Source organism: Herpailurus yagouaroundi, unplaced genomic scaffold (assembly GCF_014898765.1).
Source record: "Herpailurus yagouaroundi ecotype Mexico unplaced genomic scaffold, PumYag 29, whole genome shotgun sequence".
NCBI classification, from domain to species: domain Eukaryota; kingdom Metazoa; phylum Chordata; class Mammalia; order Carnivora; family Felidae; genus Herpailurus; species Herpailurus yagouaroundi.
Genome location: NW_024412377.1, coordinates 83866283 through 83890493, shown reverse-complemented (window position 1 = coordinate 83890493; position 24211 = coordinate 83866283). Strand labels below are relative to the sequence as shown.

At 36.6% G+C, this 24211-nt stretch overlaps 1 protein-coding gene across 11 annotated transcripts in view; it reads right to left on the bottom strand.

Annotated features, from left to right (window-relative positions):
• The window catches only part of ARB2A (ARB2 cotranscriptional regulator A), a 431807-nt gene that overhangs the window by 137338 nt on the left and 270258 nt on the right, over positions 1-24211 (bottom strand). For 6 of the 11 annotated variants that reach the window (XM_040448542.1, XM_040448600.1, XM_040448532.1 and 3 more), the window contains 2 exons: positions 19275-19391; positions 11287-11371 (listed from right to left, as the gene is read on the bottom strand). In XM_040448542.1, the coding sequence (XP_040304476.1) occupies positions 11287-11371; positions 19275-19391 (202 nt within the window). The other 5 variants (XM_040448588.1, XM_040448570.1, XM_040448560.1 and 2 more) reach the window with 5 other exon arrangements.

The following is a 24211-nucleotide window of genomic DNA, read 5'->3' as shown; positions in this document are numbered from 1 at the left end:
ACTATATGCCAGGAATTTTAACAGTCCTATATGGATGGTTTCACTTAATTCTGACCATAACCCGATGAGATGGTACTAGTGTTATCCCTATTTAATAGGCAGTGTGATTATAAATCTTCATCTGATCATATTATACAATTAATTCTCCTACATATTTGGGAGAATACAAACTACCCACAGTCATGACAAATCCAAAGCTTTTACTCATAAGTGGTGACTTACTACCATTAAAGAGTTTGAAATGACAAGTAATATATTCATTTGAAACAGGTATCTGAAGTAAAAAGTCAGGATCTCACAATAGCATGGAAGGAAAGTGGACAGTTTCAGAAGATGCGCTAACTCTTACGTGGCAGTGGGGTACCAGTCAATAAAGGAGGATGTCAGGGAACTAAGAATTACTCTTGGGTCCTGAAGGAGTTTACCATATGTCCTTAACTTTCCTCCCCACTCCATATATTTCAATGAACGCTCTCTATTTAGGAACAAAGAGAATCTTTGCAATAAACAGAAGACTTTTTGCTAGGAGACCACAAACTCCTTGAGGGGCAAGAGGCATATCTATCAATCTTTACACTGTTAGTCTAGACTAGTGCCTAGTACATATTAAGTGCTCAATAAATCTTTATGGAATTAAGGAACACATATTTACAGTTAGTTTCTTGCCTCAAAACAACCAAGAATAACTCAAGTTTGTGGAAAACAGGAAGTTAGACTCTAATCTTAGGGGAAACTAATTAATTAGAAATTATTAATTGGTAAAAATAACTAAATTTGGGTTTTCTGAAATTTGGGTTTTGCCACATATGTTGATTTTATATGCTTGATGTTATTTCTAAAGAAAAGCAAAACGAAGTAACTCTGAGAGACTGTTCTTCCATATTGGTGCTGCAAAAATTGGAACTACAATGGTTATAGAAGACTGTACTTTCACTATAAAATTCAAACTGCATATCATCTAATTCCACAAGTAGCTTTCCCACCATTTCTCACTAATGTTTCTCAAATATTGGTTATGTTTATTTAAAAATTTTTTTTTAAGGTTTATTTATTTTTGAGAGACAGAGGGAGACAGAGCACAGAGGAGGGGCAGAGAGAGAGGGAGACACAGAATCCAAAGCAGGCTCCAGGTTCTGAGTTGTCAGCGCACAGCCCAACATGGGGCTCCAACCCATGAACCGTGAGATCATGCCCTGAGCTGAAGTCAGATGCTTACCTGACTGAGCCACCCAGGTGCCCCAAATATTGGTTATATTTAATCACTTGTATTTGTGGCCTTAAGTCAACCATCTCTTTTTCAAAGCTTAATCATTTTCCTTGTGGAAACTAAGCAGGAAAGGTGTGGCTACTTTGCCACATAAATTAAAATGGGAAGAAACACTAAAATTTTTTGAAGGCAATTTACTAAAAGGAAATAAAAGTAAAAATCCGAAATAATTCATATTTGCTTTCTAAACATACCTCAAGTATTTGCTAAAATTAGAAGAATCTCTAAGCCAATACTGAATTTAGTCGATTATTAGCAATTTTTAATTTAAGGTCTCTTACAAGAGTCTCATATGTAGAGATCTTTGCTATACAAAGCTTAAAATGATGTTTATGTTTCTTTGCCCAAATTTTCAACAAGTAACTTCTAAGTATTTTAGAAATTAAGAAATTATGTAATACAACTGAATTCTGTCAAGGATTGTGTGTGTCATGAGATTATTCAAAATATCTATACACTAGCTGGCATAAAATTTCTTTATTTATTGGCATAACATGCATTGGGGTGAGATCCGTATGAGTGAAGGGATATTAATAAACAATATGGACAGAAATTCCATACCAATTCTCAAGGAATATTTAGACATCATGTATCTGTTAAATCAATTCTAGCACCTAAAAACTAAACTCACTCATCAAATTATCTCTCAAAATTTATCATTAAATAGAACTATTTTCCTCTAAAAAAGGGCTATCTTTTTAAAAATATGATGAAACAAAAACTTAAAAAAATACTATGACTTCTTTTAAAGTACTGATAACGAACTTAGAACATCTTGGTATTTTATACACTGAAAATATCTGGCCTGCCTATGGTCCCTAATGTTCACTTTGAATTTTCACCTTGGTACTAATGATTTTATATTTTAGATGTTTCTGATCACTTTTAGAAAGCAATACAGTTTTTCTGAAGAGTTCTGTGTTCCGGGTAATTTTGTCAGCAGATTTGTCACTGGTGACTTGATGTCTGTCTCTGACAAGACACACAGAGTGGGCAGGGTGGGTGCAGATGGAAGCAGACACAGAATGTGTGGCTAAGGGCAGAGACCTTGTGGCTTGAGGGAGGCACAAAGTGCACAAAGAGGAGTGACGGGCCGTGGACCCAGGCAAACCACACAGCTCAGGCAGGGAGGGGCGGGCAGAGACGGTGGGCTGGGGGAGATGTGATGCCACAGGCTGCAGACAGAGAGTCTAGGTGGGGGGACTGAAGACACAGAAGCCAAAAACTGTAAGGAAAGAATCAGACACAGAGACTAAACCAGATGAGAGACAGAGAGTCAGAGGTCAGAATACAGACACAGAGGGAACCATCAAGAGCAGTGACCCAGACCGAAGTGACAGAGGGAAGGAGAAATAGAGGACAAGTGAAGCACAGACAGCCATGGGAAGGGAGAGCAATACTTAATATACGGTAAGAAGGGTGAACATTTCTGTCTTAGGTACTACTGGCACTGACTTACTTTTCCAACAATCAGGGACACAGCATTAAGAGCCATGAGACAGTGCTATCGGGACAGTAAATGTAATCGCTCTTACAAATGAACTCAAAATGTATAATTTTCAAGTACAAATACAAATTCATATTATTTGGTTATTTATCCTAAAGCATTCCAAAAATAGTTTAATTTTTTTTTTATCTTTAAAAGGAAGAGTTAGCTCAGTAAAAGGAGAGTTGTCACCTTTACTGCCAAATTCTTTGAAGGATTTCTCGCAAATTGGTTCAGAAAGCTGTAAAAAACACGGTGGCTATTTTTAATTTTTTTTTAAGTGAGATTTTTGAAGTGCAACTAGTTATATTCTCTGTGATTACTGGAAAACTGAATGAATAAAAAGCAGAGGAAAATATTGGATCTGATTAAGTATATATAATCAGGGAAAATACTAGTGATCTACATAAATATCACATATTTAGATAGGTTATTCTAAATGATTCTCTAATCAGTTATTTCCCCAGAATTCCTGATGCTAGCTAATTATAATGAATGATTCACTGAAAACACAAGAATTTCTGGTGGTCAACTTTTAGAATACTCATCCCTTACATTAACTAATAATTATAAGGTAGCATAGAACAATGAATAGGGAAACTAACTGATGAATAACAGCTACAAGGCCAATTCTACAGTAATGAACAAAAACTGCCTGAAAAGTGCTATTTAGTTAATGAAAACATCACTTAAAAGGATTAGAATGTATATCCTTTGAATGGGAAGAGGAATGCTACAGTTCTTGAGCAGTACACATAGTCAAATAGTGGTACAATATCATAGATGAGAATATGCCTTGAATTTTAAGTTCTGTTTACAAGGCAAGTATAGATTTTCAATTACCTAATTAATTTGAGCTGTGTCTAAAAACATATTAGACAACTCAACTTGTCTACACATTCTGAATGACACCACATCTAGAAGCAATTACTGTTGATTTTTCATTGCTATCTTTAGAAGCAAGTGATGATTCACTAACAAAGAAGAGATACAACTCTTTCATGTCATTTCCTAAAGATATGTTTTCAGCTGTAAACTGAAGTAAATATTTAGCAAATATTCAGTAAGTTCAGTCACTGTAAAGAGTTAATCTGGACTATTTAAGCAAAGTAAAATTAGGGTTATGTTAGCAGGTTTTCTACAATTCAAATATACCTAGAAATTACTAATTTTCCACTTTCAGTTCTGGAGGGGGAATGGGGCTTGACAGGCATGTGTCATCAACAGCCTCCTTCTACATCCAGAACCAAGATGGGGTCATCTAAATATAGTAAGTTTTCAAGTTTAATTCTTAACCCCTAAGACATCTACTATGGTTCTCTTTTTTCCTTTTTCTTTTTTTAATATTTATGCTATTATCTTTCCAATTTTGAGGTGCCCTGATTTATATCAAGTGTTCTAGATAAAATGAAATATTAGAGAAAGGCCTGTCTGTCTCAAGCTATGACAGACAAGGACAAGGAAAAATGAGATGGATACAAGTTCTGGGAGGAAATAAGTTGACAGGCATCACATCTCTAGACTACACAGCTTTAGTGAATCGAGCTTCAGGTATTTCCTTCACAGTAGGTGGAAAAATGAAGCTGTGAGGAGGCAGAGCCTGCCATCCTTGTGAACCTGGTGCAGAGTGACCACAGGTGTGTCAAAATACTGATCCTTTTACCCTGCAGGTCTCCTGGAAGTGGCTCTGTCCCTTCACCCCTGGACATAAGCAACCTTGCCTGTGAAAACCAGGGCACCATATAAATGTTACACTTTTCTATATGTGTAGCTCAAGGAAGAGTGGAGTACCTTAATAACTTGCTCATTCCTATGCTTTATGGTTACCAGAAATCTTAGAGAACTCATAGATCTGATGAGAAGTTGAGGTTTTCAAGGACCCAGAACAAGAGAATGCTGGGAGGGAATAAGGGTACAGAATTTTGAGCTCAGTAGGTAGCCTGGAATTTAGGAAGATTCTCTAAAGTCAGATGGGCAAGTACTGTCTTTATCAGTGGGAAGTGGCTGGAGCGCAGGACTAGAAGGAATGTCCCAGAAATGTCATCTTCTCAGTGAGGCCTTCTCTGGCCTCCACCTCCACATACTTCAAGTCCTCTCTTCCTGCTTTATATTTCTCCTACCAATTGCCACTATCTAGCATGCTACATGTTTTCCTCATTTATCTTGTTTACTATTTGTCTCCCCTACTAGAATGCAAGCTCTGTAAGGGACCTTTATTTGTTGTAATTCATTGCTACCCCCTTGGCACCTGGAACAACGTCTAGACTGCAGTAAATGCTTGCTGAATGAAGGTGTGCCGACTGAACACACACACCCAGAGAGGCACGTAGGGAGCACAGTTGCTTTCATCCTGTATTTTCTATCTTTCTGTGACTCTGGTTTCTGTGAAATATTTTGTGACCCTTATCAGTGTCACAGAGCACAAACGAAAATATGAACAACTAAGTTATTTGTTGTTTAAGATTAGAATTAGAGATGGGAAAGGAAGGGACAATATGTCTGCAAATGCTTTTTCATTCCCATATGATTAAAATAATAATAGTTTTAAAATGATAGCCTTAAATTCTAAAATGATGAATGAGAATATACAGTGCCACATTAGGTTTTTACAGGGCTTTCTTTCTGATGAACTCAAAATGTCCCTCCGGATACTACACAAATTATTCTTACAACATTTCTACAAGATAAGTGAGGTGGATACTTGCTGTTGCCATTTCATAACAGACATACAAACAACGAGAATGTGGGCTATACAATAAACGATAAACATAGGTCCTACTAACCTGTTATGTAATTTCTTGAATAACAGTGTTTTTAACTGGCTGATTTTACTAGGAGGAAACACCACTAATAGGGGTGGGGCAAATAGTCTGTTGACAGATATTCAAGACCCTTCAAATATTCACCATTCCCTATATGATAAGTGAAAAGTCAGACTTCATTTTAAGTATAAGGTACAACACTGCCAACTTCTAAGTGTGGAGTTGTCAAGTGTAATATTTGTTTTCAAAAGAAAAATAAAAACAACATGACTGTACTGATAATAATGACCATGGATGTGTTAAATACAACTTAAAAATTTTATTGTACCTGTTTTAAAAATACATATATATTCACAGATAAATAACAGTGATAAAATGAATCTACTATGAACAACACATCTATTTTTTTGTAAAGGGAAACATATTCAGCAATGAAGGAAAAATACTGTGTTAAATGAGTATGTATTTTTACAGGCAATTTCACTGTGATGACCACAGACTTTAGTCAAACAATAAAAACAATATCGCTTAAGAAAAACTTTATAAATTAGAAAGATGAGGGAAAAAAAGACTTCACTAAATTGAATGCAGAGTCTAGATATCCATTATTAACTTGGGCTTGGAGAATTTTAGGTGTTTCCAAGGTACAGCAACAAGCTTTGGTTATTTCCACTTGAACTTCCTGCCGTCCCTCAAGTGCCATCACCTCCATCAAGTAGGCCATAGAATAGTTTCATCCTCTCTTGCCCTTAAGTGATTTCCTCCTCCAGCTCCTCTATATTTTGGTAATGTTTTCATTATCCCAGTTACTTCTCATTCTAGCTTACTGTTGTCTTCTCCCTCTCACTGAGCCTCCACATGCAATCTATTTGCCAACAGGGAGTGCAGATTCTTCCCGAGTCATATTTGTCATCTCTCTCCTTTCCTGTCTGTTCCAATTGCCACCAATCCAGTTCACCCCATCTGCCTCTACTAGCGTTATCGTCATGGCCAGCTGAGTCTGCTGCCTCCAGGTTCGTGCTTCTTTCTTTTATCCATTTATTAAATTAATCTTCTTCAAAATCCCATTTTGATCATGTCATACCACTTGTTCAACATTTTTAAAGAACTCCTTGAGAGAAATCACTGATTTTGATTGAAAAACTGTTCAGTTTTTATAAGTACGTGTGGAAAATGCTGGGGGTTTGGCCCTCTTTTCTCATGATGCCAGTTTCAAAGGGAGGAATCTACCACTAGCAGAGGTCCAGGAAACAGTTCTTTTTAATTTATTTTTTTTATTTTTTTTATTTTGGGGGGAGAAAAGATAGTCATGATAAGCTATTGTTTACTGCTATGCCCCCAACTTCCAGAATAGTACCTGGAATATAATAAGTGATAGAAAAACATTTGAGGAATAGATAGATATATGCTGGGGAGTGAACATGAAATCTCCTTCTGATTTAAGCCAAATTTTTTGGAATAAAAACCCAAAGGGAATAGAAAAGTTACAGGGAGCAGCAAATTCTGTCCTAAGAAAAATAAGAGCTACATAGTGAGAAGACTTAGTGATCAAATGATATAGTGTGCAAATGTGATAAAGAAGAAACTTAACATCTTTTCTCTGATACATTGTACAGCAAAGTCTAATGAGGCAGTCAGGGAACAAGGCTAGGAATGAATTATCTTCAATGAACTTTTTACTGCCTTTTTAGAAAGCTGCTCTTAAATCCTACGATATCAGAGCAGGATGAGCCTTATAAGGCTTCAGCCCCCAAAAAGCTTCTGGTGGTTTCTACATAGGCTTGAGCGGTCAGCAGAGGTGCAGTTTAAATCTGTTGTATAAATTACTTACTCCTGAAGAAGAATTAACCCCAAAACTGGGCAGCCTAAAACGATACACATTGAGCACACACAGCTTCTGTGGGTTAGGAATCTGAGTGTGGCTTAGCTGAGTAGCTGGCATAGGGTCTCACCATAATCAGAGTTGGCTGTATCTCAAGGCTGATCTGTGAGAGAATCCTTTTCCAAGGTCACACACCTGGCTGAGGGCAGGCCTCAGGTACTCACTGACTCCTGGCCAGAGCCACCAATTCTTTTCCACATGGGCCTCTGCACAGAGCTACTCATAATACAGCAGTTGGCTTCCATCAGAGAGATCCAAGTCAGAGGACAAGAAAGAGCCTTAGCCAAGTCAGAGGACAAGAAAGACCCACATTCGCTGGTCTTACCATATTCCCTGTTATCCCTTAAGCAGCAGGCTTCATAAAATGGTGACTAGGTTACAGTGCCTGTTAGGTGACAACACCTCGTGGGGCTGAGAATACATTGGTATTCTAGGGTGTGGTACATACCCTAAATCAGCATTTAATTCATGTGATAATTCTCCCAGATCTGGGAATGAAGGGATGGAAATGGGACTGGTTTCTCTTGTTATTACCCTCAGTGACCTACTAACAAAACTGTGTCTCCTCATTTCTATGATTTCAGGCTCTGCTGATCTAAAGGTCTTAGTTCCACAGAGAGGAATGCTTCTATTGAGTGACACAACAATGATTCCATTGAACTGGAAGCTGAGACTGTCATCTTGCCACTATGGGCTCCTTACACCACTGAATTAACAAGGAATGGAAGAGTATTACTATATTGGCTGGGGTGATTGATCCTGATTACTAAGGGATAACCAAGTTGCTACTACACAATAGGGATAAAGAGGAGTGTGTCTGCAATACAGCAAACCATCTAGGACACCCGTTAGTATTTCCTGTGATGAATGTCAACAGAAATCTACAACCATCTAATTCAGGCAGGATACCTAATGGCCCGGCTGTTTCCAATGAAGGTATGGGTCAGCCGACCAGGCAAGGAACCATGACCAGTTGAGGTGCTTGTTAAGAACAAAGGGAACGTGGAATGAAGGTAGTTTTAAATACCAGCTATAGCTACAGGGCCAGTTACAAAAATGAGGAATGTAATAACTATGGGTATTTCTTTCTTATTTTGATTTGAACACACATATTAAACATTTTTGTTTTCCTCTCTTATTTCTTTATCATTTCATGTAAGATGTGTCGGCAAAATTAGCTTTATCTCTCAGTATTTAAATTACAGGATACAAAAGGTAAGAAGAGTGGACATCAGCCAAAGACAACAAAAGAACTTTGTATCCTTTCCTGAGGAAAGGCGTTGTGTGTTTTCGTTCGTACATGGGATAATTGTATCACATCAGGTGCAAGCGTGACTTTGTTAATGTCTACAATTATTTGCAGATTAAGTTTGGTTTAAGAAGATGTGGATAACTGCCAAGGTGACAAGGGGTGAATGTGGAGGTTCTGTAATGTGTCAGTTTAGCTACACTGAACTATGTTTCCCAGAACTATGTTTCAAATTGTGTGTTTCTGGTTAGGATGCTACAGAAAGGAAATTTCTGTGGGACGTTTGGAGGGCTGAAGTCAAGCGGCAGCCATTTCTAGCTCATGTGTGTTGTAGTTCATCTGCTAGCTCAAGCACCGGCATGAGTGGCCAGAAGTGCACCTGTTCCACCCTCACTGAATTCCCCTTCAGCATCCCTGATGCCTGGGCCAGGTGTGTGTGTGTGTGTGTGTGTGTGTGTGTGTGTGTGTGTGTGTCTGTGTAGATAGGACACTGCTTTCTATAGGACACCCACACCACCAAGGACAGAAGCAAAAAGAACTAACATGAGCTTATGTCCATCCTCATGGGCTCCAGTTCATGCTTATGGGGGTCTCATTCTTGCTCTCCATCACTTTACATCCATCTCCCTTTCATAAAGGTCTGCTCTGTGGTCTCAAGCTCCAGCATGGATGCAAAGTCGACATTCTTACAGAGCTTAACCAGCTCTGGTCAAATCCCAGGTCAAATCCTTTTAACAAATCCTTTACTATATATAGTCAATCCTCATTATTTGTGGATTCCACATTTGTGAATTCACCTACTTACTAAAATTTATTTAAAACCCTCAAATTGATGCTCATGTGCAGAGTGGTGAAAAATGTGAGTTGCCTAGCTTGCATTCCTAACTAAGGTCAAATAAGGCCATGCTTAACTTTCTGGTTTCAGTTCTCTTGTTTCAGTGTCCTTTCCACAGACTATTTAGTGCCATGTTTTTCACATTTTTGTGCTTTTTTTTTTTTTTTGTTTTTTTTTGGCAATTTCACTGGCTGAAATGGCCTCCAAGGATAGCACTGAAGTATTGTCTACTGTTTCTAACCACTAAGCCCTAGTGTTCCTAAGAAGACCGTGATGTGTCTTATGGAGAAAATTAATGTGTTAGATAAGCTGCATTCAGGTACAAGTTACAGTGTTGATGGCTGTGAGTTCAACGTTAGAGAACTCAACAATATTTATTAAATAAGGTGTCTTTAAATAGAAACATTCATAAAGCAAGGTTACACATTGGTTAATAAAAATGTTGTGGCCAGAAGCTTGTAGGAACCTAATCTTGTATTTCCCCAGGATTCACTAATTCAGCATTCTCAGCGACTTTATAGAACATAACTACTGATAATAAAGAAAGTTAATTATATAATATATATATATAATATCATACATGTATATGAATGTATTATATATACTATAATATATAACATATACACTGTATAATATATATAAATACACACATATACATATTATATAGATATATTGTAGCATCTATATCTCCTATCTGTTTCTCTGATTGAACCTTGACTGACAGACCTGAAAAGTTTATCTATGACAGTGAGGCTGAGTTCAAGTTTAGGTATTTGTGATAGTGAAATACAGTGGTAATAATTTTTTACATAATAGTTCTTTACCTAATGTTTGAACTGTTCTCCAAATTATTTCCTTCAATTATATACACATGTCTGCAACTCTAAGTGCTTAGTGATTAACTGTTCACTATGACTGTCCTATGGAATAATTTGTGTTCAAAACTTCTGCTCGTTCTCTGACATCTCTGGCCAAAGCAAGCCCATTTTTGTTCTGCAGCCATAACCAGATACCACTGCTCATTTTGTGTTTACCATCCAAACTGGTTGGGAACTGTGAAAGCCAAAACCAGAAAGCAACAAAAATTATCATCACTCCTCTTATCTAGACATTAGAGACTAACGTACAAACTCTGTTGGCTGGAGATCAATTCCATCCTTAAGTTGTCTTCCTAAGCTCACCTGCTTCCTGAGGTACCTCACCCTCTACCTCTTCCAGTAGGCAGGCCCATGTTGCCTTTGTTGCCTGTGAACATTTTCAGATCCATTCCAGCCCTTATTCCTTACACTGCTCTGTTCTCTTTGCCTAGAATATCATCCTGATGTCTTTCTATAATCCACATCCTACCTATTACACGAGGTCCAGCCAAAATATTCTGCATGAAAAATTTTTCTAAAGGTCACAGCAATCTCTCTTCTCTGAACTCACAGCCTTGACTGCCTGTTCTATCACTGACTTGGTACTCAATCCAAGGCAAATATTCTGAGATCCTGATTAGCTACCAGTCCCTGTCTTAATCAACTTTTTATTTATGTACATCCTGTCTCCCTAAGCTTCAGCGGCAACTGTCTATATTACTTGCAAATTGCTTCACCTATTCATCTTTACTAGGTTTGTTAGTAAGCATTTTCAGCCACTTAACAAATTTCTGGTAGTAGATCAGACCCATGCTGTATGTTACCAATAATTCATTCAAAGATACGAGGCAGAACAACATGCTTAATTCGCAAAATGGAATTCCACATTTCATTAGCATATTTCTCACCCTAAAAAAAAAACCCACACATTTCTCATCAAACACATACCTGCTGAGACTCGAGGACAATCGGGCAGCATGGACTCCACTGATGTGTCTAATGGTTCTGAGCTAGAGACCCAATTACAACAATTCTGCAATGCAATAGAGACAATTTTCCGTTGAAACATTTTTTAAACCAAGACCAACTTTTCTGGCTGCAGAGATAAATTTATCCTATATAATCAAACACTAGAAGTATATCCAATTTCTTTTCCATGCACCGTAAAAAAAAATTCTTATATAAACAGTCAGTATTATTCATGACCAATGTGGCTGTGGAAAAAAGTTTATCTTCTACAATTCAGCAAATTATCTGTTCTGATAAGAAGACATGTAAGCTTCTGTGAATGATGATGGAATACATTTATAACAAAAGGCTAAGATTATAATTAAGGAAAACTGAAAAGGATGTCCATTTTTAACTTTTAGATGGAAATAAATATTAACTTGATCATATGAAAGAATAGCTTCATTTTTGAACTATAGCTTTGTCTCTGTAATACTACAAGAAATAAATTTTGCATTTACTCCTTAAAATTTGGCTTATATAAATATACTGTAATTTTTTTACTTCAACCTGGGTTCAATGAAGGCTGTATCAAATAGTTCAAAAGAAATACAACCTAGTGAATTGAAGCTGTGTGGTTGAGGACACAAAGCCTTCAATATTAAAGCCAATCTTTAAGATAATGATGACTTACCATTCAGACAAATGAAATAAAAACAATGTATATTCCTTCTATACATTTTGATTCTGTATTTAAAGTCTGGCTTTAAAAAATGTGATTAGCCTCATATGGCTTTTAAAAAATTTCTAACACACACACACACACACACACACACACACACACACACACACACTGAATTTCCAGACAGATTTTATTTTAAAAGAAATCATCCTATCAATCATGTTGGAAAAATTGCTGATTGCTATTCTGGTAAACAAGCATGTATTGTATATTTTTAGATGCTTGCTGCCCTGGTTGTGCACCATGGAATCCGTCCTCACTGTGGAAAGATCCTTGACTGGTAGATCAAGTGTCTTATTGTATTTCCTTAATTCATTCTGTCTGGAAGAAGATGTCAGCTGTGTTGCAGTGAGGAGAGAATTTCAAAGGCCCCAGTCCCCACCAATAAAGGCCGAGGAATGGCTTTTGAATAGATTTGTCAAGGCAACCCTACTGTTCTGGGACCAGGGAGAGCAGGAATAACATAAAGGAAGGGTTGCTGTATGAGATTAGAAAGTGAAGTTCACAAAGCATGGCAGATTTTTGTAAGAAACAGTAGATCAATGAAACTATTGAACTGTGTGGAAAAAAAAAACATGAAAACAAACACAACATCTAGTAATGTTCTTAAATGCTTTCTCTCTTTTTATATTTAAAATGGATAAAATATTAGTATTTTATGTATTACAAAAGCTTGATGGTTTAAAGTGAATATGTATTCTATAACTAGCACTCCTAATCTTAATTAGCAGATGAATGCAAAATTATACAATGTGAGAAAGCAGAAATTATAAAAGAAGTAGGGTTTTAGAAGATATTTGATACATCTGAAATAAGTAAAATTAATATTACTATTGATAGAATACCACATCACAGAGTTCTAGATAATGCAGAAGATTAGCACACAATTAGCCAGCTTTTATATACAATGTGACACTTGCTTGTAAGAAATAAGTATTCTCCAAAGCAGTGTCAAGATATGTAAATGGATGATTCGTTTTATCATTCATCACAGCCCCTAATAAATTCAAAAATCATGACTTCTATAGGTACTAAAAATAGGCTCCCAATGATACAGGGAGATAGCTTCAATGAAGAATGACTTTCCCTTTTTCTCTCTTTTTCTTAAACAATTCAGTCTTTTCAATGACAGCAATTAGCACTACCTACAGACAGGCAGCGATTAGGTATATATTTTAATTATTATTCATCCTCGTAGTATCTCCAAATCTGATGAAAGTCAGCTATTACCCAGGTGATATGTCAGTCTTAATACTGCTCACCTACACTTCACATATGTAAAACTACGTCTTATAGGATATTTCTAGTATTAATGAAAATGATGGTACATTACAATATGTAGGCGATTAATCATTTTCTAACTCATTATCACTGACTTTAAAAAGCTGAATAAAATGGATTTTACCCAGGTCACCTTTAAATCAAACATTTAAAACAAAAGATAGGTTAATATTTATGATTCTGAAATTTCAGTTTTTATCTAGATCCATGTTTAGTCTTTGATCTCTCATAAAAATAGGTTAGAAAATAAACATCCTATAAAGTGAGTATGTCCAAAAGTTCTCTGGAATGACAAAGTACCTGTGAAGGACAGTTAAGGCTTGAAAGAAGTTTGATGAGCATACATGGACATGTGTGTGCACGTTCGTGTAACATTTTTATCCCACCGGGAAAAATATGTAGAGAAAAGGGTAAAACAATCAAAAAATACGTTTGCCATGTGACAGAGCATAACAAAATAAATAAATAAAGTGATAATAATAATATTATTATTAATGTAAACATATGCGAAATACATGGAAATAAATATGAGAAACACACAGCCATTACACCTGAATTCACATAAATTCAATCTGTCTGAAATTCCATCATATCAAATCCAACTTCCTATTCTTTTTTTTTTCCCAACTTCCTATTCTGAGATGCATTTCTATAGTTTAAAAACTAGAGTTAAAAACCAAATTTCTTTCATTGTTTTCCTAATGCTTATTCTATTCCTCTTCTCGCTTCACCCTCACTTTGCCCTCACCCCAGTTCTTCAGCTGAGATGGACACTAGTGTAGTGTCCTGGACGGCAACAGAGGCAGCTGAGTAGGAAAGTCCTACCTAAATTCAGAACATGCTGGAGTGTGTCCTAAGCCCCTGGAGATCCTATTCTAAGGAGCAGTCAGGCATGCTTTACTATAGATAGCAAGTGAAACATGTTTGGGCCTCTGATGTAGCCCTGTCTCATCCCAACCAGAGAGAAGGAAGCCCCTGGCCAGAGCCAAGAGTTTGGGATGCACAATGTAACTAAAGTTTCTCTGGGTTTGAGGGGAAAAAAAATTGGCAATACAGAGAGTATTTCTTAGAGTTAAGTGTTCTCAATTCAAAGGTCTTTTACTCTGAAATAATGAACTCACAGTTTTTTTGTGGTTATAAACTGTCTTCTTTATGAAATCCAAAATGTTGGGAACAATATTTCAGTGTAGATATGAAATGAATTAAAATTTTTAATAAGAAGATTAGAACTTAGTCTATTATATTTAAAGAGAAAAATATGTACTAAGTATCCTGTGCAAGGTATCTGGAGATATATTTGCTGACCTGGTTGAATTTAGGTACTTCCTCATTTTTATTTTATTTACCTGAGATCTACCAATGCCTTAGAGGTAGAGCTTTAAAATGGAAGGCATTGTGTCCTCAGACAAGAACAACTACAATTCAGCAGATTGTATTTCCAAGGACTGCCACTTAGATCTGATGGTGCTGGGTAAGGGTTCATGACAGTTATGTAGAACCATACATCTGGCTTGGCTGGAGATTTTCAGAGGTCAAGAATATGTCAGGAAATGACATTTGCCCACTCAGCTTTTTTTTAAAAAAAATTAAAAGTATGTATTTAAGGTGTACAATGTGATGGTGATGATTTGAAACAGGCATACATTGTGGAATGGTTACTACAGTCAGGCTAATTAATTTTCTCACATAGTTACCATTTGTGTGTGTGTGTGTGTGTGTGTGTGTGTGTGTGTGTGTGTGTGTTGTGTGAAAGAACCAGAAATCTATTCTCTTGGCAAATTTCTAGTATTCAATACAGTATTGAATAGGTACTAAGTATCCTGTGCAAAGTATCTGGAGATATATTTGCACATCATGCTGTACATTGGGCCTCTAGACTTATGTACCCTTCATAAATGCAACTTTGTACCCTTTGACCATTTATCTCACCTCCCTGCCACTGGTAACCACTGTTCTGTTTCTATGTAATCAACCTTTTTAGATTCCACATGTAAGTGTGATCATGTAGTATTTTTAATTGTCTGTTTTTTTTTTCTTTTTTTAATTATTTCATCTAGCATAATATCCTGCAGGTCTCACCCACTTGACAGTCCTGGAGCTTGAGATACGAAGTGTCTTTTAGGAGCTGCCTCAGGCTACTTTTTACCTCTCCTCATGAGTCATGGTTAAGTATGGATTCTTGGTCTTTTGGTTGGGAGTAGTTCTCACTCAGAGTGATTGTCAAAAGTAGCCCTCAAATTGTTATTTTAAAATTATATAAGTAATACAAGAATATAGTACATAACTTTCTTTCTGTGTGCTAATTGCTAAAATTGAAAAAAAAGTAAATCAGCTTCTTTATACTAAGTGAATAGTTAAAATCAATATCTTTACATTAATTTAAATATGCTTACAAAACAAAAAGCAGTTTTATCAATTTGTAGTATAAGAAGAATGACCAGGCAGTTTGTACCAGGAGACACTTCTAATGTTTTTAAAGTGGTGTTTGGTGAAATAAGGGAGTTAATCATTAAGAGGCCAAAAGCAATGAGGCTTCATCTATAACCAGACTACTATTTTTACGGACAACATTCCAGTTAAGTGAAGTTGTTTTTCTTGGGAGGCATATTTGCAAAATATCTTAAGATTTTGAGCCGATTGCAACTGAAGCCAGAGGAGGAGGTGCTGAGGGACACAGACGTTACCCTACCACACCCTTCTCTCAACACCCGTGCTCAAGACAACAGCTCTTTTCTATTCACTGAACCCAGGGTTGTTTGTTCTTCATTATTTCAAGGAGTCTTGCAGAGTGGACAGAGACTAAAAAAAGAGAAAGAAAAAGCGACAGAGTTTTATCCTGAGTGCTGAGAAACACCAGATTCTTATTATGCCAAACCATACTGAATTCTCCCTGAGGGGGTCACACATTTAGGTGGGTTCCTACAAGGATATCTGGCAACGGCTTCCAAAGTCTCCTTTTTTATTCTTGTTTTAGAGAGGCACTCTGAGCAGGGATAATTTCAAAGCTCCACAACAGAGATCTAATAATTTTCATCTCTGGGATATTACAGTGTTTTCTAGAACACTACTTTTTTTCACAAAGTAGTTCACAAAGTAGATGGGATAGGAATTACTATATCTGAAACAGGCCCAGAATGATGAGGTGGCTTTCCCAAGACAATAAGCCTTCAGTAGAGTACCTGGTATATGCCAGATCTCAGTTAGTGATTTAGCTAGTGAGTGACTAAGCCAGATCATTATCAAAACTCAGTTCTTCTAACTCCTTGCACTGAATTACTACCCTATGGCAAGATATTTTGAATATGCAAATCATTCATAAAACAAAAGAATACAACTCATGTATTTTATATTACTTGCGGGCAAGAAGGTAACAACAGTAAGAACTATGATTTATTGAACTTCTTTAAAATGCCAATGTCCATGCATTTTTTTTTATGTATGCTATTTTCCAACTGGACTTGCAAGGCAGGTATCATATTTCAGAGATGAAAAACTGAATCTCAAAGAGATTAAATAACTTAGCCAAGATCACACTCTTAGGTAAGTGACTGAGTTAGAGTCTGAATTTCGGTATGTCATAATAAAAAACTCTTCATGCAATTTCATGCTTAAGGCATAAATGAGGGAATTAAAAGAACTATTCAGGAATAGGTCATTTATAAAATTATATAATATTAAAAATTTTAATAAAAGCTATGCTTACAAAGAAATTAATGCCAGTGCTGATTAAATTAAGATGAATTCAACTATTGCCTATTTCAGTCAGATGAAAAAAGTCATAGATTAATATATTCTGATTTTTGAAGGCAGCACCTACTCCAGTCTTCGTTACAAACAGTTGAAGAAATAAATCTACTATAGAGAAGCAGCTGCTGGTTACCAAAGGGCAGGTAGGCAGGAGGGGGGGCGGGGATGGGTGATATAGGTGATGGGGATTAAGGAGTGCACTCAGATGAGAACTGAGTGCTGTATGGAAGTGCTGAATCACGACATTGTACATCTGAAACTAATATTACAATGTACATTAACTAAATGGAATTTGAATAACAACTTATGGTAAATCATAATAAATCAAAATAAATTTTGTTATGTTCGTCACCTGGAATGAGATATGAAGAAGTTCCAATTAAGAAATGATGAACAGGGATGTTTCTAGTTTGGGACAAGTACTAAGTTCCATAGTGGTTATGTGTGGGGGAAAAGGTACGCTTATTAATCTTACTACTTACATAATGCTGGGAGATGTTTTTACACCCACTCGGACAAAAAAAAAGTATAGGCATGAAATACACAAAATTTCTCTTGAAAAAAAATTAGGCCCTTGGAGAAGATAATTAAGGATGTGGATAAATTGTGAAAGGAGAAATATGAAAAGCAATGTGGTTAGAAATCACCTGGATGTTAGAACAGATGAAAAGTCCACCTTTATATATTTATAACATTATGAGGAATGGAGTAAAAATATTTTAGATTTTTGCATCATGAAGGTACTTTTTCTTCTCTCTTTTTTTTAAATCTGAAATTTATTGTCAAATTGGTTTCCATACAACACCCAGCGCTCATCCCAACAGGTACCCTCCTCAATGCCTATCACACAGCCTCCCCTCCCTCCCACCCCCCATCAACCCTCAGCTTGTTCTCAGTTTTTTAAGAGTCTCTTATGGTTTGGCTCCCTCCCTCTCTAACCTTTTTCTAATGGAAAGAATAACAACAACAGTGAAAACACACTGGTAATATTATGATTATACCACTATGGGATTATACAGCTTAGTCCTTCTATATATTCAAGACTCTTTCCGAACATTAACTCTCCAAGTCCTTACAGCATACCATAAGGGCTGGTAGAAGTTGCCCACCATACCCATGGTAAGAGGTCTGCTGAATAAATGTCTGGGTTTTCTATTAAGAACAAGTGGGAGGGGCGCCTGGGTGGCGCAGTCGGTTAAGCGTCCGACTTCAGCCAGGTCACGATCTCGCGGTCCGTGAGTTCGAGCCCCGCGTCAGGCTCTGGGCTGATGGCTCGGAGCCTGGAGCCTGTTTCCGATTCTGTGTCTCCCTCTCTCTCTGCCCCTCCCCCGTTCATGCTCTGTCTCTCTCTGTCCCAAAAATAAATAAACATTGAAAAAAAAATTAAAAAAAAAAAAAAGAACAAGTGGGAGAAAATCAGGAAGGTCAACTAGTTCTCATTTAAAGAAATATATGATTTGACTGGACAAGTGATATAGCATGGTGTAGATGATGTCAATTGCTTGTAATATCAGAAAGATAAGTATAAATAAAAAAGAAGTTTCAGCTGTACATCTATAACCAAAATAAAAGAAATAATAGGTTGAAAGTTAAAAAAAAAAAAAAAAAAGGAGCATGTTCAACGAATCATGATAGTTTTCAGGCTCACTAGCCCTCAGGAATGGTAAAAGAAGTTTTCTTATCCTGAGCTTGGACCATGACCAGCCCTTAGGTTTCTCCAGGCCCAAGGGTCCATCTGGCAAAACGCTATCAGCTTTTTACTTCTCCCCCTACTGGCAGTAGTGAGCCAATCCATTAAGAAGTGTCACATACTGACCACCTTTCAAGAAAAGGGTGAGACCCAATGTACATTAAGCTACTTTCCTGTAACTGAGCTGCACCAATGCTAAATAGCTGGTGGGAAAATTAAAAAATCAGAGAATAATAACCTCCTAACAGATCATGACCTTCTTTAGCCCAAGTTCCTACTGTATACTATATGCATACATAACATGCTACAGAAAGCCAAAAAAAGGAAGAAGGGCTTTCAGAAACACATTTGTTCTTCAGAAGGGTTTTCTATTATTATTTCAAGCGTGCCTACTTTTTTATATTCTCTCTAAATGTTCCGCCTCTAGAAAGGGAGTTTGGGGGCGGGAGGTGATATAAGTTGGTGGGGGCTCAAGATATAAAGGCTCTCACTCATTCATCTCAGCATTGAAAAAAAATCTCGTCTCACCTCTCTCATCCATTCTCGAATCGTTTTGCCTGCTTCTTGATGCCACACATTGTGAACAGAGTCTGTCAACGCCACAGCAGTTACCTTACTTTTTACATCTGCTTCTCGTTGAATCATCTGTTTCAAAAAAAGGAAAATAAAATATTGGCTATAATTTTTTTCCCTACTGGGTGCAGCCTGCTTACTCATAGATAATAATATATTAAAACTGAAAAAGTAACAGGCATCTCTTGTTCAAAGTTACTCTTTTCTGTACCAAACGCATGCCCTGTTCTTGTCCAGAGATGTGAAAAGACCTAATATTTTCTTTTAAAAAGATAATACCACTTAAGTCTTAGAACTACGCAGCTCTATTATTTTCCATGCGGTTTGACAATTCAAGGATTAAAGGGATCACAGGGGGAAAAAGGAGGAATCCCTGAGGGTTTCTTTTACAACTTTCTTCCACCACTTCCTATTTCAGTGCTTCAGGGAAGTTAGCACCCGGGGCTCACTGCTAGCTACTTAGGACTAACTTCTACTTATTTTCAGTAGATGGCATGTCAGTAATGAAAGATGTCTTGCTTTGACTTCTCCAATTTAACTAGCCTGCTCTTCAACAGAGTCTTGTAATTCCTTGGTGTTTTAAATGCCCACAAAGATCTTTCTCTTCAAAGCCTATCAATATCATTTGGCTTTCTAATGTATTTCTTCACGTTGACACGCTACAGTATTACACTCTAACTTTTTTTCTTTAGAATGCTATTTCTATAAAATTAAATGGTTCTGAAACTTAAAAAGAGCCATTTGGCTTAAAGAAAACTGAAGAATTCATCAGTCGTCTGCAAGATAAAGAAAGTGAAAAATAATAGCTCCACATCAAAAGAATCATGAGAGGTTTTAATCTACTAAGACTAGGGACTCTGATTGACACAAGTATAAGAAAGCTTAATAAAAAATTACACTTAAATCAGGAAGCAGTAGCCCTAAATTTCATAGCCATGCCCTCACTGTTTCTTGGCATCAAATGTCTTTTCTCCCTCTAAAAAAGAGCAATTTCTTAATCATTTGCTATTAATTTCTATGAATTGTCTCTCAAAAGTATATAACTGCATTTTAAAACAGTGAGACTTCTGAGTGGTGATGAAAGCTCATACAGTGAACGTTGAAAAGCCAGGCTTCTGATACCAAATGATGCCTGTTGGCATTCTGAATGAAAAATGTCTCTCTCTGTTTTAAATGTCTTCAAACCCTACATACGCACATCCCCTCTCACTGAACACTACCTAATGGGAATCGAATTCACTGTTAATGCTGCTTCAGCAGAATTTCCACACCTTAAATCTTTAGGCCTTTTGTTTTCTGCTTATATAATGTGGAAATCTTAAAATCAATGTTGCTTATCAACATCATAATGTAACTGCAAAAATTCATCTTGCAATATCAATCATATTTTTAAAAGCATAAAATAATACTCTAATTCAGTACTTCACATTCATTATTAAGTAGTTTGCTACCTTATAGATTTTATTTTAAAAATAGACTGTCATTCATAAAAAAGAACGAGATTGTGCCATTTGAGACAACATGGATGGACCTAGAGGGTATTATGCTAAGTGAAATAAGTCAGACTGAGAAAGACAAATACCGTATGACTCCACTCATAAATAGAACCTAAAAAACAAAACAAAACAAAACAAAAAACCTAAAAAGCAGAATAAGAACTATAAATATAGGGAATAAACCAAGCGGATGAGGCAGGGGGTTGGGCAAAACGGGTGAAGGGGAAAGGGAGCGATAGGTTTCCAGTTATGGAATGGGTAAGTTATGGGAATAAAAAGCACAGCATAAGGAACACGGTCAATGACATTATAATAGCAATGTAATGGGACAGATGGTAGCTATACTTGTGGTGAGCATAGCATGATGTATAAACTTGTCAAACTGCTAAGTTGTACACCTGAAACTAATGTAACATTGTGTATCAATGACACTCAAATTAAAATATAATAAAAAAATAAAACTACCTTAAAGAATAGATGTCATAGATCATGCTGGCACTAGAATATAAAAATTTAAACTGACATCAGATAATAGAACTCAAAATTCCACAACAGTGAATCCACCTGGCTCATGAAGAAGCTACATGTCCTTACTCTCATTTTCTAGACAGTTAACACTTTTAGAGATCTAGAGCGATTGTTGCTAAAGTTACAAAACAAGAGCATGCTCTTCTGGTATTCTAAGAATATGTCTGCATTTTAAAATATTTGCCCTGGATTCTGTTGTGGTTGTTGTTAACAAATGCTGACTTCTGTAAGGTGGCGTTATCTGAAGACACAGAATATGGAAAGCCATTTGTGAAACGACATAAAATTAAGAGTCAAACAGGCTGAGGATTTAGTGGAAAAGCAGGAATTGTGGTAATTAAAATTCCAAACTTGGAAAAATATACAGTTGTTAGATGGACTATCAGAGAAAAAAACCTTTGGTCTGTTTTTCCATCTGGCTGACATTTCACACAATGGATGTGACGCTGTGTAACTTTCCTTCACAGAATCGAGCATGATATCTCTTATACAGTTTTAGTCCTTTACAGTATAAAAATCACTTTCACATTATATTACTAGAGGTGAAGAGTGGTCAAATTCTAGAGGATCTCAAAGAAGAGCGGGCTACAAATGAACCCAGTACAAAGAATTTCAAATATTCGACTGTTGAGTAGGAGTAGTAGAATAGTAAATTGGTGAAAATCTTAACAGTTTAGTTCTTTGGATTAATTTACCTCTATTCTAGCCTCATTGAAGGTACTTGCAACTGCCATTTCTGTCCAAAGCCTCTGGCTTCTTGTATGTGTTAGCTTGGTTCATAGCCCTTCCCTCTCTTACTGCCTCCACTGGGAGTGAGCACTGATGAAGAATGCTGGAGAATAGCAATGATGGGGTAGGGTGAACACAGGAATCAAGATTGTTTAAGAGACAGACTCTAGATAGAATATAGAACAGGTGGAGGTGCAAGGTGGTTTTTATTAGGATCCATGGATAGGAACTCCTTTGGAATTCCTTGCAAAATTCTGTCTGTACATGATAGGAATATTTTTCTGGCAGAGGGTACTAACCTTTCATTAGATTCTTAAAAGGATTTTAGTCTCTAAAAATAATAAGACCCTGTAATTTCAATGTTCCCATATAGTCTTGGATGAACTTTGAAGTACCTGCTAAGTGAACTCTTCAAACAATGAAGATCAATTTCACACCTATAGCAATCTTTCAAAAATAAAGGATGACCTTCCATTTTTTGTTATAATGTCTTTAGTATGGTATCAATAGTTGAATATAAGTGATAAAAAAATTTGATGTCCTAGACATCAACATCTCAAAGCTTCATGGCTTAAGAGGTTATATATGATAAAATTATAATTAAGATACTATTTATTTTTATTTGTGTGTACAATGTTTATTTACATCTGAGCAGGACTTCATAAATTTCAAAATGAATAATCATTCTTATTTTATTCTTAAATAATATTGAAATATATACAAAACTCGAATTATTTTTCCCATTTGTGGAGGAGGAAACTGGTTGAGAAATTGGTTAAAGGCCACACAGATACAAAATGACACAACTCTGCATTGTCCATGCCTTTAAGTCCTGTGTTCTTTCATGAAAGTCACATGGGGTCTATTTCTCAGTAATATATCATAATGCTGTTACATAAATGAACTCACTTGATTAATCTCCTTTTCTTTACAGTATTTCAGTAACAGTATTTCATTGACTTGGACATTTAAAAATGGTTAAAGAAATTCAAATCCAGATCAGTAAAGAATGTTGAAATTCTAAAAATCATATCAACATAGAAATCAGTCATGTGCTAAACCAGACTATCAGCAGCATTTAAAAATTATTGTTACAGTTCTAAAGTAAAATGATGTCTGGGATAAGAGGGAAAAATTAAATATTTCTTTAAAACATACTGATGATTTGAAAATACAAAATATTTGATGCTGCCACCTGATATTTTTGCCCCCTCGCTTTTTTTTACATTTATTTATTTTTGAAAGAGAGAGAGAGGAGAGGGGCATAGAGAGAGAATCCCAAGGAGCCTCCACACTCTCAGCACAGAGCCCAATGTGGGATTCGAACCCATGAACTGTGAGATCGTGACCTGAGCCGAAATCAAGACTGAGTCACTGAGTGGCTGAGTCACTGTCTCCCTTTCTTAATTGTATTTATCTCTTCACAGTCCTCTCATCTTAGCTTCTACAAAATTCATTTGCTCTTTTCTTCCCCATATTGAGTGTTCCTAGTCTGACAAAAGCTTAACTAACCCAATAAATATGAAGTACTTTGAACAGATTAAAAACATATACCATCTGTATACAGGCTCATCATACTCTTAAAATATTTGGAGTTTGTATTATTTTTTTTTCTAGAGTAAGATTTTAAACATTAGGTAACTGTAACAAGAAAAGAAAGCCTATCAGACCCTAAGAGTATTTGGTGAGATGAAGATCAGGGGATGGGGGGTGTGGTGTGGGAGGGCCATTGTCAGCAGTAGCCAGCCTTGCTCCCCTCCATGTGCACTATGGCCCTTCCTGCTACCATTTCTCCCCCGAAATCACACAGATCTTTTCTGTCCACGTACCTCCCCTCACCATGCTTTCTGCAAGGCCCTCAGAGGAAGGACCTGCCTACTATCTTCACAGGTACCTGGCCAAATCCAAATGTTCATGTCCCTTTAAAAGTTTCTTTATTCCCTTTCTGTACCTATTTCATTTTTCCCACACATCTATCATGAACTACTTTTAGAAAAGGAAAGCACAGACTCCTTTACTTCTACCAAATTAAGTTAAAAACTTGCTGTCCACTTGTCTTAGCTTAGACGATAAGCTTTTGAAGGCAGGGGGATGTTCATGTTAGAGAGACACTCTGCCATGAGTCTTTGGAAGCAGTTT